The following is a 13,885-nucleotide window of genomic DNA, read 5'->3' as shown; positions in this document are numbered from 1 at the left end:
CGGGGACGGGGAGCCCCCCTGCCATTGGCTGAAGCTCGGTGCCTCTTCCGGCTTGCGAACCGGAGCCACACGCAAGGCGGGGAGAGCTCCCGCCTTCTTTTCCTCGCCGCAACCAATCCTCGCCGAGGAGAGGCGTGGCTTCCCGCGGGAGGGGCACGCGCGGCGACCTTCTTGTCTCCATTGGTCAGAGTTACCTTGGGAGGCGGGTCTTCTAGTGAGCGCAGGCAGCGGCGCGCGGCCGACGGGGTTGGTTGAGCGCAGGTGGGAGCGGGCGGGGCCGGCTCGCGCGGCCGGGGCGAGCACGCGCCGCCCTTCCCCCCCCTCCCCGCCGGCACTTCCGCGGCCGTTGCGCCTGGCGCCGCGTTGAGAGCCATGTCGGAGTGGGTGTCCTACTACCGGAGCGAGGGGCCGGAGGAGGAGGAGCAGGAGGAGGAGGAGAGGGCTGAGGCGGTCGGTAAGGGTCCAGCCCCCCTTCACCGAGGGCAGCCCGGGGCCCGCTTCTCCCCGGGGCCAGCGGGCGGAGCAGGCCGCTGCTGTAACGGTTTCCCCCCGTTCCGTAGGGGACTGCAGGTTCTCAGGCCGGGACAGCCTCATTTTTTTAGTGGATGGCTCCGAGGCCATGTTTGAGCCTGATGGGGACGGCGTGACTCCCTTCGACATGACCATCCAGGTGAGGCGCTGAGGGAGCTTCGGGGGGCTTTGCAGGCCCTCGGGGGGTTTGCAGGCCCTCGGGGGGCTTTGCAGGCCCTCGGGGATCCGTGGCTCCGCCGGGGGTGTGGCTGCCGGGCTGCTCTGCCTGATCTGTTGGTGTCAGGTCACTGGGAAACTCGAGCAACTGGGATTGCCGAATGGCTGCGGGTTTGGAAAGATCTTGCCTGGTGGGCCAAGTCCAGAGTGTGGTGAGGGAAACGTTTACAGAATGAGCGATCGGTCTGCGTTCATGGTGGTATAAGAAATGTTCATTTCGTTGGTCTTGCTTGTAGGAATGGAATACTGCTGAAAAATGTCTAAGGCAGTGTACTGAAAAGAATCTCTCGAAAGACAAGATTGCAAATTGTTTCTTCTGGTGAAATTTATCTTAAAGCATTCGTTATGGTTCGTCTGTTTGCTGGCGTGTAGTTGTATAAATTGCTGATTGCTAAAGACAAAACTTTTGCACCTTTACTGCAACTGATTTCTTCATGTTTTGACCTGTGTGCATTTTTTTTTCAGTGCATCCGGAATGTGTATACCAGCAAGATTATTAGTAGTGACAGGGACTTGTTAAGTGTTGTGTTCTATGGTACAGAAAAGAACAAGAACTCTGCAGATTTCAAGCACATCTATGTTCTTCAGGAGCTGGACAATCCAGGTAAAGACAGTAGAGCGGTATGAAGGTTATGTAGAAAGATGGAGTAAGGAAGTCTGTCTAGTAGCATTTTCAGTAACTGGCCTGTCTGAAAACAGAAAACTGCCAGATAAAATTCCTGTTACTGAGATGCGAGGGCAAGGGTAGGTTCAGAAGTTTACTGAAAGCTTAGAAACTTAGTTGGGGTGTAGCTTTTTCTGTTATAGTTGGTTCAGGTCACTTTTCTATGTCTTCTGTATCATCATGGTGGTTCACTTGCTGTCTGCTAAACCTAAGAGGATCTCAACAGAACTCTTGAAAGCCCATCATGTGTCTGCCGCACTTCTGAAAAGTGCGTGTACATGCTAAGGTACCATGGATTCCAGCTGATGGAGAATATCACAGAATGGCAGAGATTGAGTGGGATTTCTGGAGGTCATCTTGTCCAACCCTCCTGCTCTAACGGGGTCAGCTAGAACAGGTTGTCCAATATGTTAGCCTGTTTGGGGTGTTCTGTCTCTTATTTTCGTAATAAGTTTCGCAATTCTTGAATTTAGCCCTTCCATTTTCTTGGAATTTCTTAGAATTACCTAGCATCTGCTTGATAATGAGTGCCAGTTGTTGAATTGGAAAAGGTGTAGATGGAGTGCTAAGAGTGCACGCCTAATGGTGGCAAGTTCTGTCAGTGGAGAGTCTTGGGAAGGATTTTGTCTGTAGCTTTTAATAACAGCCTTTATCTCTGAGGAGGTTTTATTTCATTTTCTTAACTAGGAGGTGCAGATTTAATAACACATGGGGTTCTCCTGAAAGAACTGCCTTGTCCTAGTTTCAGAATTAATTATGACAGGGACCTGACAAGACTGCCTTAGGTTCTTACCTGTTTTCTGGCAGTCTGTACCTTAAGCTTCTCAGTCATCCTTTTTCCTCTTCCTTCCCTGCTTGCCTGTTACCCTGTGTTAGAGGTGGCAACTTGGCCATGCTGATAAAGACAGTGCAGATGAAAGGTAGTTGTTGTTAAATAGGAAGGTAACTGTCTTATTTGCTGCCCCTGGAGAGCAGTGTGCTCTGGAGAAGTAAGAAATACTATAGTTAGTTACTATGTAGTATGTAATGATAAACATTCATGCTATTAATTAAATGACAGCTGAGGACATGAAAATAAAATACTAAATGGGAGGGAAAGACATTTTCAGGTGAGATTTCAAAAGTGCTATAGAATTTGAATGAAGGATAAAGGAAGAAGCTATGCAGAATGCAGTAGCTGAAAAATGAAAGCTTGTCTTCCTTCGTAATTATGGGAGGAAACAGAAGCTGCTGTTAGACAGGTGGGAAAAACAGTCACAGTTGGGCTGGAGTAATCCACTGGGCTTTAAACAGGCTGTTGACGCCTGCCCTAAATGTTGCTGTGCTCCATGTAGTGATCTGTGGGCTGTGTCTGACCTATAGGTTGATTCTCTCTGACATGAGGGGCAAGGGAGCAGGAGGGATTCTCCAATTTCCCAGTGTGCCATGGAGATACAGCATGTATTTCAGGCTCCTCTCCTTTCTCTGGTGGCACCTTCTGCAGTGGGTGCCGTTGCTGCCTTTCCTGCTGAGCACTTGTCCTTTCTGTGTAGAGGGTTTGTGATACTTTAATCTCTGCATGTTTCCCTCCCCCAGATGGAAGAGCCCCACATTGGTGGTAGGGCACTTTGTGTTCTCTTGGCCCTAGCAGGTGCTTTCAAGTGGTAACCGGTTTGCAATATTGCAAGTGTTAGGCTATGCTGAACAATTTGCTCAGCCATGTGTTGGAAGGGCATTGTCACAGAGGTGCTAGGGGGACATTACTTGGATGTCAACTGCAAGGGGTCCTTGGGTGCATATTTAGAAGAAGGTACTACTTCTGTATTTCCAATGTATATGAATGCTGTTATCCCCCTTAGGTGCAAAGCGTGTTCTGGAGCTGGACCAATACAGGGGAGACGAAGGACAAACACTTTTCCATGAGACCTTTGGCCACAATGCCGACTATTCACTGGGTGAAGCACTCTGGGCCTGCTCTAATCTCTTCAGTGATGTCCAAGTCAGACTGAGCCACAAAAGGATCATGCTCTTCACCAATGAAGATGACCCTCATGCCAATGATAGTGCTAAAGCCAAGCTGGCCAGGACCAGAGCTGGTGATCTGAGAGACACAGGTCATTATTTTCCCCTTTAATTTCAGGCAGAATAAAAGTGATGTATCCTTGCAGCAGATGTTAACTGCATTGTAAATTTGTGATACAAAAAAAATGTAAAAACATCGGGAGTGGGGAATCTTTCTAAAGTTTTCTAAATTAGAAATTTGGTATCTAATCTAAATTTGAAAAATCTGTTACCCAATCTGGTATCCAGCGACTAACAGTTATTTTCTAGGATCTCTTTTTCTACTCTAATAGTGTAAATCAGGATTTGAGAGTACCATGAAAAACAAACTGTACTTTATTTCATTGTTCCACCATTTTCCAGGAAGGGAATAATAACACTAAGTTAACACAAAAGGAAAATTACTTTAATGGCTCCATTTTGAATTAGCTGCAGAACAGCAACCTGAGCTCAGAGACTGGGGAGCAAACGCTCCATTACTTCAACTACATATCTGAGAGAACCACTTGGAGTTCTTGGAGTTCAGCAAATGTGCTGGTTCTAGAAGCTGTGAGGTTTCCCTAATCCATTAGCCCTTGTAACTGGGAAAGGGGAATTTCTGAACTGATTACTTCCCTCTGTGCCTGAGATAAGATTTTGTTTCACAGGAGCTTGTCAGAGCAGTTTCATACACAAGGTTGTCCAGATTCTTAATTAGGGAAGAAACATTTTCTATGCTACGTTGTTTCAATTGAAGTTGAAGAAAGTCTTTTGCCTCTTTCCCTAGGAAATTTCACATCTGGTGCAGATGAGAGTTTGCAGTGTTTTCCTGCTTAAATTCTTTGCTTAGATAGAGAAATCTGAAAGTGCTGAGAAACGTTTTGATGTAAGAAAAAAGCAGTTTCTGTGATCCTCCTCCTATCTCTTACTTTGTTGCTAGGTATCATCCTGGACTTGATGCACTTGAAGAAGCCTGGAGGGTTTGATATCTCTTTGTTCTACAGGGATATCATAAACATAGCAGATGATGAGGACCTTGGAATCCAGCCTGAGGAGTCAGCGAAACTAGAACATCTCATGAAGAAAGTACGAGCAAAGGAGACAAGGAAACGAACTTTAGTCAGGTTTGTGCCTATAGTTACTGTATTTCATTCAGTGGAGGCACCTGATGTTATTTTTAGACTGCATCTCACCTCCCTTTTCTGGAATGATTGGTCTACAAAGACATCAGTGCTTACAATCCTGTCTTAATTCCTTAGTCCAAGATCAGTGTTTCTTCCATAGCTTCCAAGGATATTTGTCCTTGGTGGATGAGAAGAGTGGAGAGTGAAGCAGGGCCTCCTTTCTTCCCCTGCATGATGTCTCCTGTGCCGAGCTTGGCCAGAAATGATCATTTTTCAAAAAATGGCATAAACATGTAAAATAGTTTATAGTGAGATCTGATTGAAATGAGGCTCTTCTTACTAGTGTTAACTTAGAAAAATTTTATCTCCAACATGACTGGTAGGTATTTTGGCCTATTATTAAATAGCTATGTGACCTGTCTGTCTAGGCACTTGTCACACAGCCTTGATATTTCTGATCTCCTACTGAAACATTAGAGATACTTACAGAGAGATTAAAGGGATCTTGACAAAGCACATAGTTCCAAAAATACTTTCTATGTACTCCGTAACAGTTGGGGGTTTTTTTGATGAGTGAGTTCATAGTAGAATGATGTGGAAACACAGTAAGGAATGAACTTCACAGCCTAGTGTTTTTTTAATATAGGTTAAAAAAAATCCCAGCCTAATCTGCTGTCACTGGTATTCTTGCTCCTGCTCACAGCTTTATTTTTCGCTTATGCGAATGTTCCTCAAGTTTTGTAATAGTTAAGGAGAAGGAGTCTCGTACAAGTGATAGCTTTTAGAGGAAAGGAAGTAACATTCACTCTCTTGCTCTCAGAACTGGGAGATAACTTCCAATTTTAAACCTTTGCTTCTGAATTTTTCTCTAACTTCTGATTTTTTTTTTCTTAAATTGTGATATTGTTTGGCTTGATGGAGTTCTTTTGGGAATTTTTGTCTTCTGTGTGAACAGCTGTGTGAATTCAGAGGTCACAATGCATTAAGCACAAGTGGGGTGCCCAAAAGTAAAGTTGTCCTGTGCTCTGCTTGAGCATAGTTGCCCATCAGAGTGAAAAAAAAGTGGAAGAAATATGGTAAATTATTTGTGTTCAAATAATTTTTATGACCAGAAATGTCAGTATTCCAATAATGTTTTTGTACAAGTGAGATTATGAATCAAGTAATAGTATGTTTCCAGAGATACATGTGATTTTGGGGGAGGAGAATAGGAGGAGGTCAGAGAAAATAAGTTATTTGAGGAGATGGCTTTCTTTTGCAACAGTGATCTTTTGGAAGTCTCAAGTCTGTATCTGCTTTTTTACGCAGGTTAAACCTGTATCTGAACAAAGATCTGTCGCTTTCTGTTGGTGTTTACAACCTTGTTCAGAAAGCTTATAAGCCATATCCGGTGAAGCTTTATCGGGAAACTAATGAACCAGTTAAAACAAAAACAAGGATGTTTAACAGAAAAACAGGCAGCTTGCTCCTGCCTAGTGACACAAAAAGGGCTCAGGTAATGTATTGATTGTGTGCTTGCTTTTTCCTGTTTCTGTGACTGGGGGTGAGGGAAGATGCTGATTCTCCTGCTGCTTTTGTTTGTACTTCACTTTCAAGATCAGATGCAGAAATACTTACATCTGTATGCCCCTGGGGATAGCCTGGTCACTTTATAAACTATGCAGAGTGAGAGTGGGTTGTTTCTCTGGCATGACTGTCAAGGGAAAGCATATCCACTGGTGGAAGTGCACTCAGGACCACAGGTCACTTCTTACTGTAAGGCAGAACCAGGTTGTTAGAGCCTGACCTTATGTGGTCTTGTGCTATTGCTGCTGGTGTTACCTTTTGATTCATTAGGAACAGATTTAGTCTGTTTTATTAAGTATGCAACTGTGAATCATGGGGTGAGGGGAGTTGGAGCTCTTTTCCAAATCAAAAAAAAAAAAAAGCACATTACCTTTGTCTTTTGTTATTTTGTTCTTTGCTTTGCCTTCCTGCTGGATAGTTTGGCTGATGTAGTTTGAAAATCATGTTCTGTTCAGGCACAGCCTTACTTCAAAGCAGGATATGTGGTTGCTGGGTATATTGTCAGAAGCACACTTTGCTTGTCCTACCATGCTAAAAGTTCTTAAAATTGTTGTAAGATTAAATATTAAGTTTATTTATACTGGACATTAGTTTCTTGAAATAAAGTACAGGAGATGAAGACAAAGCTGAGCATTAAGCCCTGATGTCTCACTTCAGCATCTGGATTACAGTATGTTTTTGGTTTTCTGATGTATGAGTGATGCTTCAAAAGCGTTGTTTCTCAGTCACTGTTTCTGCCGGGAGCAGGTAGCTGATGTGCATCTGCTGAGGCAAGTTTAGAATCAAACAGGACCTCTGAAAATGTCTGGTCCTACCCAGCCCAGACCAAGACTCACAAAACCAAATCAGGTTGCTCAGAGTTTGTTTGGGACAGCTCTGAAGAACTCCAAGGATGAGATGTGGCAGACTCTCTGTGCCAGGGCTTAACCAGTGTCTTAAGAAAGTGCATTTGGCTAATGTCCAGGTAGACTTTCCCTTGTGATAATGGTCACAGACTGTGACTTGCAGTCAGTGTGCCCTAATGATGAGAGTTTTCTCTCATGTCTATAACCCTCTAGTGGAAGACAGCAATTGCATACTCTTCCTCCTTGCACCCCCCCACCCCCACTGCAATTTTTTATGCTGGCAGCCCTACTATCTGCTCTTCCCTGGTTTAGACATATGGAAACCGCCAGATTGTGCTGGAGAAAGAGGAAACAGAAGAATTAAAACGGTTTGATTCTCCGGGCTTATTTCTGATTGGCTTCAAACCACTTTCAATGCTAAAACAGCACCACCATATCAAGCCCTCCCAGTTCATCTATCCTGATGAGTCCCTAGTCAGTGGTAAGTAAAGGTGGCAAGAGAAGATTCACCACCTTGCATTAGGGTAACCAGCTGATCCATAGTGTGTTTGAGTGAAGATCACTGGGTGTAGAATCTTTGACCAACTTAAAAACTTGCTAATGTTAAAAAGTGTAGAATTAACTCTTTTTGCCCCTCTCAGCTGCAGTTAGTTCTTGTTTTCTTCAGTAACAGAAGAGCAGATTGGGATTCATGTTGCTTCCATCATGAGTAGCAGCTAATCAAACTATGCAGGTGTAGTCCCAGAATAATTTGATTTTGTCATTCATGGAAGTGAAGGATCCTGGTACCTGACAAAAAGGTGAAGGTGGTTAAAAAACAAAAAACCAACAACAAAACAACAAACCCCAAACCAGTGAAGGTAATTGCTATTTTTAAGTCCATACCAGCTAGGAGTGGAAACATAATACTCGAGAAGCATGGTTGAATTAACAGCACTTTATGGACTTGTAAAGGAGAGGATGCCTAGGACTTTTTATGTGTATATGTAAGTCTGCTTCCATAGAAATACAGTATTAATCCATCCAAAGCTGCAATAGTAGAGAAGAAGCTCTAGCACCTCAGTCTACTGGTGGATAAAGAGCTGAGTTATGACCGGATGCTTTGCAGTGTCTGTCTAAAGAAGAATTTTTACACTAGCTTATCCAGCTTTGCAGTTTCCTGAGTCAAACACCTTACCTATATCTCAGTCTTTTCCTGACCACCATAGAATACAAAGCAAATGTGTGCCTCTAGAGGAATACTGCAGACTGAATTTTTAGTGTTACTTCTGCAAAAAGGTCCTATGATGTGCTGCTGCTATAAAGTCCCACCAGACCAGAAAGAGGCTTTGTAGATATCTTTTACCAATTTTCAACCATATTTCCTTGATGCTAGTGATTTCATTTCTTTCACCAGAACTCACTGCTCTGGTCAGGAGAGACACTAATACTGTCATTTTCAAGGGGCTCCTGCTTCCAAAAGTTGCTTTTTACTTCTGCGATATTTATTGCAAGCATTTCAAAGAACTCACAGGTTTTGAAACGGTAATATCTAGGGTTACATTCCTGAACAAAGGAGCAAAACTGTTAATCTTACCAATGCAGTTTTTACTTTGCAGGCAGTACAACACTATTTAATGCCTTATTGATGAAATGCTTGGAGAGAGAGGTGATGGTACTGTGCAGATACACTGTCCGCCGAAACACTCCTCCTCGCTTTGTGGCCCTGGTTCCTCAGGAGGAAGAGGTGGATGAGCAGAAAGTGCAGTTAGCCCCTCCAGGTATGGGAAGAGATGCTGCCTTTCCTTGCATGATTGGATGTAGTCTGCTGACAACATAATAGTGCCTTGTATTGCATGGAAATATTGTTAGTGCTGCTCCCCTCAAAACTGAGGAGAGTGCTTTTCAACATCCTTTTTCTTCAGTTTTGTCATTGTAAGCATCTGGTGTTGAATTTCTTTTTTTAAATCCCAGTTGCATCAGTGCTTGCTCAGGTATAACATGGCTACAGTATTTTCTCTGCTTCCTGTGTCTTTTTAGAAGATTCAAGTAACTGACCTAAACGTTAAAAGCCATTTTTTTTCCTGTTTGCTGACTAGAAAGCATGTTTTTCCCTGCATTTTATTGTATCCTTGGATACATTTTATGATATTAAATAAAAAAAACTCACGCTCCGAGCCTCACACCTTATTAGCTTCATGGGGAATGATTAGGCAGCAAAGGCAGACTCTTGCTCTTTTGCATTTTCTCACCTCTTTAACTGGAAAATCCTCTTCTGGGAGAATGTGAAGTAGGGAAATAACGCTGCTTGTGTATGAACTAAAGCATTTCAGAAATAACATGTGGGCATTAACTTAATTTCAAACGAGCCTTTTTCAAGCTCATATCCAGTGAGATATGGGAAATTTAGACAAGTTTAACTCTTGCGTAAAAAGTGAGTTACAAGTATCCAGCTCTTAGCTATGCATTTGATTCTAATCTCTTTCAAAACGCCATTAGTGATGTTGGTTATATACATTGAGATTGGGACTGAATGTCATGCTGTAGGTGCTAGGAAGTATTATGGACAGCTGCTGTTTACAACAAAATAGCTGGAGTCATCAGATCTAGATAATGAGCATCTTGGTCTTTCCCATGAATTACTGTTTCGAGGCCATGGTTCTGTATAACTTCTCCTGCTCCCTCTCTTCTGTGTAGGTTTCCACATAATTTTCCTACCATATGCAGATGACAAACGGAATGTTGATTTTACAGAAAAGGTGCCAGCCAGTCGAGAGCAAGTGGACAAAATGAAAGAAATAATTCAAAAGCTACGATTCAAATACAGGTAGAGATAAATAGCACGCAGGGGGAAGAAAGCACAATGCTGTTGCTTCCTCTATTGTACATGTTGTTCAGCTGTGGTGTCCACAGGGTGAGATTTTGATGTATTTTGATACAAATTGCTTCCCTTTGCAGTAGCTTTGTCCAATCTTTGTTATTAATCATTCTGGATACCCAGGAACCACATGCTTTATGTAGCACGTTCTGGAGTTCTTTGTGGAATTGCTCTTGTTCTCTGGGCTGTTGTCATTTGTTGCAGTGGTATCACATTTTATTGTGGTTCTGCCAATCTATTGCAGATCAGACCTGGATTGTTTAAATTAGACACTTTTAGAGGGAATAGTTAGGCCTTTTTCATTATAGCCTGGATAAATGTTATTGGTTTTTATGGGAGGTTTTTTTCCTAGGTATATGGAAAGTAGCATAAGAATTGTGAAATAATTATGCATGGATAAAGTAAATGCATGTACAGTTTACACAGATTGGGGGTACAAAAAACTTCGTTATTATTAAAGTAGAATGCCACTGTCTCAATTAACTCTCACACAGCTTCCTAATGCAGTTGATCCATGACAGGATAGTGATTCAGCAGGGAAACTGAAAAGAAGAAAAGCAGTTCTGCTAAGATGGGTTGTTTTGTGGGGAAGAGGGAAGTTTTACTTTGAAATAAGTTGGTGGTAGATGTTGTGTGTCATGTGTTGTCTTGGCATTGACATTTTGGGGGTTTCTTGACAGGACTGACAGCTTTGAGAACCCAGTTTTGCAGCAGCACTTCAGGAATCTGGAGGCTTTGGCACTGGATATGATGGAACCAGAACAAGCCGAAGATCTTACAAGTGAGAATTATTGGTGGGTGCGAAGGGAGGTGGGGTAGAGGGCTCTTGACTTTGTTCTAAGTCAGAGATATGCTACTACAAACCCAAATGTCTTTTAAAAAGTATTTCAGTTGTGTGCAGTTCCAAGATGTAGAATACTGGGTGCATCCATTCTGAAATACTGAAACCTTACTTTCTAATGCTGTCACTTTTTAAATAGAGGAAAAATTGTTCACTTTACCCTCCAAAATTAAAATTGAATCATCTTTTTTCTATGGTGACAAATGTTTTCTCTGAAATTCCTCTCTTTAAGAGTCTAATTAATATTTCAGTCTGAGAAATAGGCAGAATTACTTGGGGAATTATCCTGCTAGGAGGCAATGATGCCATCTTGTGGCTGTTGTTAAAGGAAGTGTATTTTGAATTAAGAAATTTAAAGTGCTGAAGCTGCTAAATGGCAGAACCAGGCTTCATCCCTTGTATAGCTCTAATGCAAGGCTGATTTAAAACTTAGTCAAGTTAATCAGTGGGAGAATAGAGAAACAATAGATCATCAATTTGTATACACAGGTGCTCTCAGAAATGCAGGTGCTTTTTTAGAAAAATCAGTATATGTGAATAGGAATTGCTTTTCAAAGACTAAGTGTGCTTGAAGGATTGTGTGAGTTAAAGCAGGCAGAAAGAAGATCATGATCAGAGGAGAACCTTGGAACTGAGGCAGAGGCTAGAACTGAATAGAGGAATCAACTGGGACAGGTTCAAGTGGTGGATTCGCAGAACTGAGAAGACTAAAGGAAACTTCTAAAAACTTTGGACATTGACTAATGATTTGATAAGTGTATATAAGCTGTGCTGTATCCCGTTGTTCTCTGCCACTCACTGAGGGGGTGGCCCAATCTGAGTTGCAAGCCCAGTGGTACCCACGTCTGTGTGAATTTTTCCTTTAACAGCTGTGAGAGTTTCTAGGTAAGAATATCTTGTCAAAGGACAGAAACCTGCTCCGGAAGGGGAAGTTCCTTTTATTAAAATTATGTTGTAGTGCAGGAATTTTGTTAGAGTAACTATTTGTCTCTTCTGAAGTGATAACCTAACAAATAATATAGGTCTCTGTGCTAGATATCATACAAACTCATGACAGAAACAAGTTGTTCTGCCACAAGCTACTCACAACCTTAGGTAGTAATGTTGTATTTTAGATGTCTGAGATTAGACCTGGCTAACAGTGCAGTCACGTAGCAGACATTCTACATCACTTCCACTGTGTCAGTTTTGTTCTGCACATATGTATTTCCTCTTCGGGGGTATATGCAAGTCCATTACATATGTACAACACAAACTGTTGATATTACCAAGAGCTGTAAATTTTTCATTTGTGAATATCATAACATAGGTCTTTGCAATTTGCATATTTGCAAGATGCTTGCACGTTAGTTATTACAGAAGCGCAATTGTATCTGGTGATGGCCTTGTTCAGACTGTCCTGTGAACACTCTGTTTTTGAGAGGTCAAATCTTTTTCTTTTGCCAGTGCCAAAAGCTGAAGAGATGAACCACAGGCTGGGCAACCTGGTAGAGGAGTTCAAGCAGCTGGTTTATCCCCCTGACTACAATCCTGATGGGAAGGCTGCAAAACGAAAACAAGGTCAGTAATAGTGGTGCAGACACACAATGTGGTGTCCATATTCAGTTTAGAAGCTTCTGTGTTTTCAGTTTGTCTCATAGTTTATGGAAGCCACTTGTGCAACAACTCTCTTTGCTCATCTCCACAATTAATTGTGGAGATATAATTTATATCCAGTGGTGATTCTTGGGGAGTAGAGAATACTATGGTATCCAGTTGGAGAACAGCTGGAACGAGAAACTGCATAGTGAAGTATAAGAAGCAATGTGGGTAAATGATTGCAAAGTACTTTTTTTTTTTTTTTTTTTTTAATATCTTGCTTTTTATGACAGAGTAGTAAAATCATTCATGCTTTCAGTTTGTGTTGGTGAGGGGACAGACTTTTATGCATGGGCTGTTTAGCAAGTCCAAGATGGGTGTCTTTAGGGCTACATGTCCAAGTAATGTTCAAGTACATGGGTGGTTTGGGAGTCTATGAAACTGCATAAAGTGGGAGTGTCAGTTAGCTGAGCTCCCTGTGGAATCATTGCATTCTGCTGTCTCAGTGAGAATCCTTTAAAAGTTTCATTTGGGGGTTATCTTTTCATCAGAACACTTAAGTTTCATACTTGAGTTTGAGATCACTCCTATCAATGAAACACTATGTGACTGACTTAGTGAGTGACACCTGCTTCTTAAAGCAAAATATGGATAATAGGTCTGTGAATGTGGAAGTAGCTGTTAAAAGTAGCATGTGGTAATGGCCATTAACTGTGTTACGTATGAGAAACGTTGATGTCTTTCTATTAAGAAACTTTTTAAAATCTTGGTGATCTAAAATTTATCTTTCTAGCTTCTGATAGTCAGACTGAGAAGAGGCCCAAGGTAGAAGTCTCAAAAGATGAGCTGCGGAGTCACGTGCAGAAGGGCACTCTAGGCAAGCTCACTGTACCTGTTCTGAAGGATGCATGCAGGCTTTATGGGCTGAAGGGTGATGGGAAGAAGCAGGAGCTCATGGATACATTAACTGAATACTTTAATGAGCACTAAGCAGGAGCAGAAGGCCCTGGTTGACTTCTATCTGCTTAAAGTTTTGGTTGTCTTAGGTGGAGGCTGTGTCTGTTTAATCTTGCTATGGAGGGAAAGGTGATTAAATGTTGCTGAATGTAGCAGTGGAGAACCTTTTTCCTCTTAATTGTGAAACATCTCTGCAAAGTTGGATTCTGTTCGCAGGAGCCAAAGGCAGAATTAAATTCCCTGCTAACTCAGGTCACCCACTGCAAGTGAACACATTGTGTCTTCCTGGTTTCTTAATAAAAGTTATTTTGGACTTCTTGCTTTGTAACACTGTCTATATGATCTTTGCATCACAAAGACAGCAAAATTCAATTCAATGTAAGTAAGAAAACAGAATGATCTGTGCCAATGGCACCATGTGAATTCAAGCAGCAAGTCAAGTCTGTGTGCTAACAGAGGGTATAAGCAGGGGTCCTCAAACTTTTTAAACGGGCTGGCATGTGGATTAAGTGGCAGGCAGTCATCTGCAGCTGCTTGGTTTCCCCCCGCAACCCCCGGCGGCGGGGGGGTGGCAGGGGGGTTCTGTAGATACCGGGGGCTTGATTGAGGACCCTGGGGGGCTGTGTCCGGCCTGTGGGCTGTAGTTTGAGGACCCCTGGTATAAGCGTGGTGTATCACTCTCCTACT

At 42.4% G+C, this 13,885-nt stretch overlaps 1 protein-coding gene across 2 annotated transcripts; it reads left to right on the top strand.

Annotated features, from left to right (window-relative positions):
* The first annotated feature begins 252 nt into the window (after positions 1–252).
* XRCC6 (X-ray repair cross complementing 6) lies at positions 253–13,526 on the top strand. Of its 2 annotated transcripts, none has more exons than XR_008822290.1 (12): positions 253–454; positions 561–670; positions 1,213–1,351; positions 3,250–3,504; positions 4,371–4,554; positions 5,863–6,049; positions 7,278–7,446; positions 8,564–8,725; positions 9,642–9,771; positions 10,503–10,616; positions 12,110–12,223; positions 13,035–13,067. XR_008822290.1 is itself a non-coding variant. In XM_056341691.1 (12 exons), the coding sequence occupies exons 1-12, from the start codon at positions 373–375 to the stop codon at positions 13,229–13,231; spliced, it is 1,830 nt and encodes a 609-aa protein (XP_056197666.1). In that variant the 5' UTR covers positions 255–372; the 3' UTR covers positions 13,232–13,526. The 2 variants fall into 2 exon arrangements, 1 of the variants encoding a protein (XP_056197666.1); XM_056341691.1 differs by having other exon boundaries at positions 255–454; positions 10,503–10,603; positions 13,035–13,526.
* The last annotated feature ends 359 nt before the right edge of the window (positions 13,527–13,885 follow it).

The sequence above is a fragment of the Falco biarmicus genome, chromosome 5 (assembly GCF_023638135.1).
Source record: "Falco biarmicus isolate bFalBia1 chromosome 5, bFalBia1.pri, whole genome shotgun sequence".
In the NCBI taxonomy this organism is placed as follows: domain Eukaryota; kingdom Metazoa; phylum Chordata; class Aves; order Falconiformes; family Falconidae; genus Falco; species Falco biarmicus.
This window is presented reverse-complemented; position numbering and strand designations above follow the sequence as displayed.

What these genes read in the sequence shown, in the direction of transcription:
- XRCC6 (XM_056341691.1), top strand. Translation starts at nt 373, where the DNA reads ATGTCGGAGTGGGTGTCCTACTACCGGAGCGAGGGGCCGGAGGAGGAG. An exon ending in CCTTCGACATGACCATCCAG is followed by an intron (nt 671 to 1,212) that starts GTGAGGCGCTGA and finishes TTTTTTTTTCAG; the next exon opens with TGCATCCGGAATGTGTATAC. An exon ending in TGATGAGTCCCTAGTCAGTG is followed by an intron (nt 7,447 to 8,563) that starts GTAAGTAAAGGT and finishes TTTACTTTGCAG; the next exon opens with GCAGTACAACACTATTTAAT.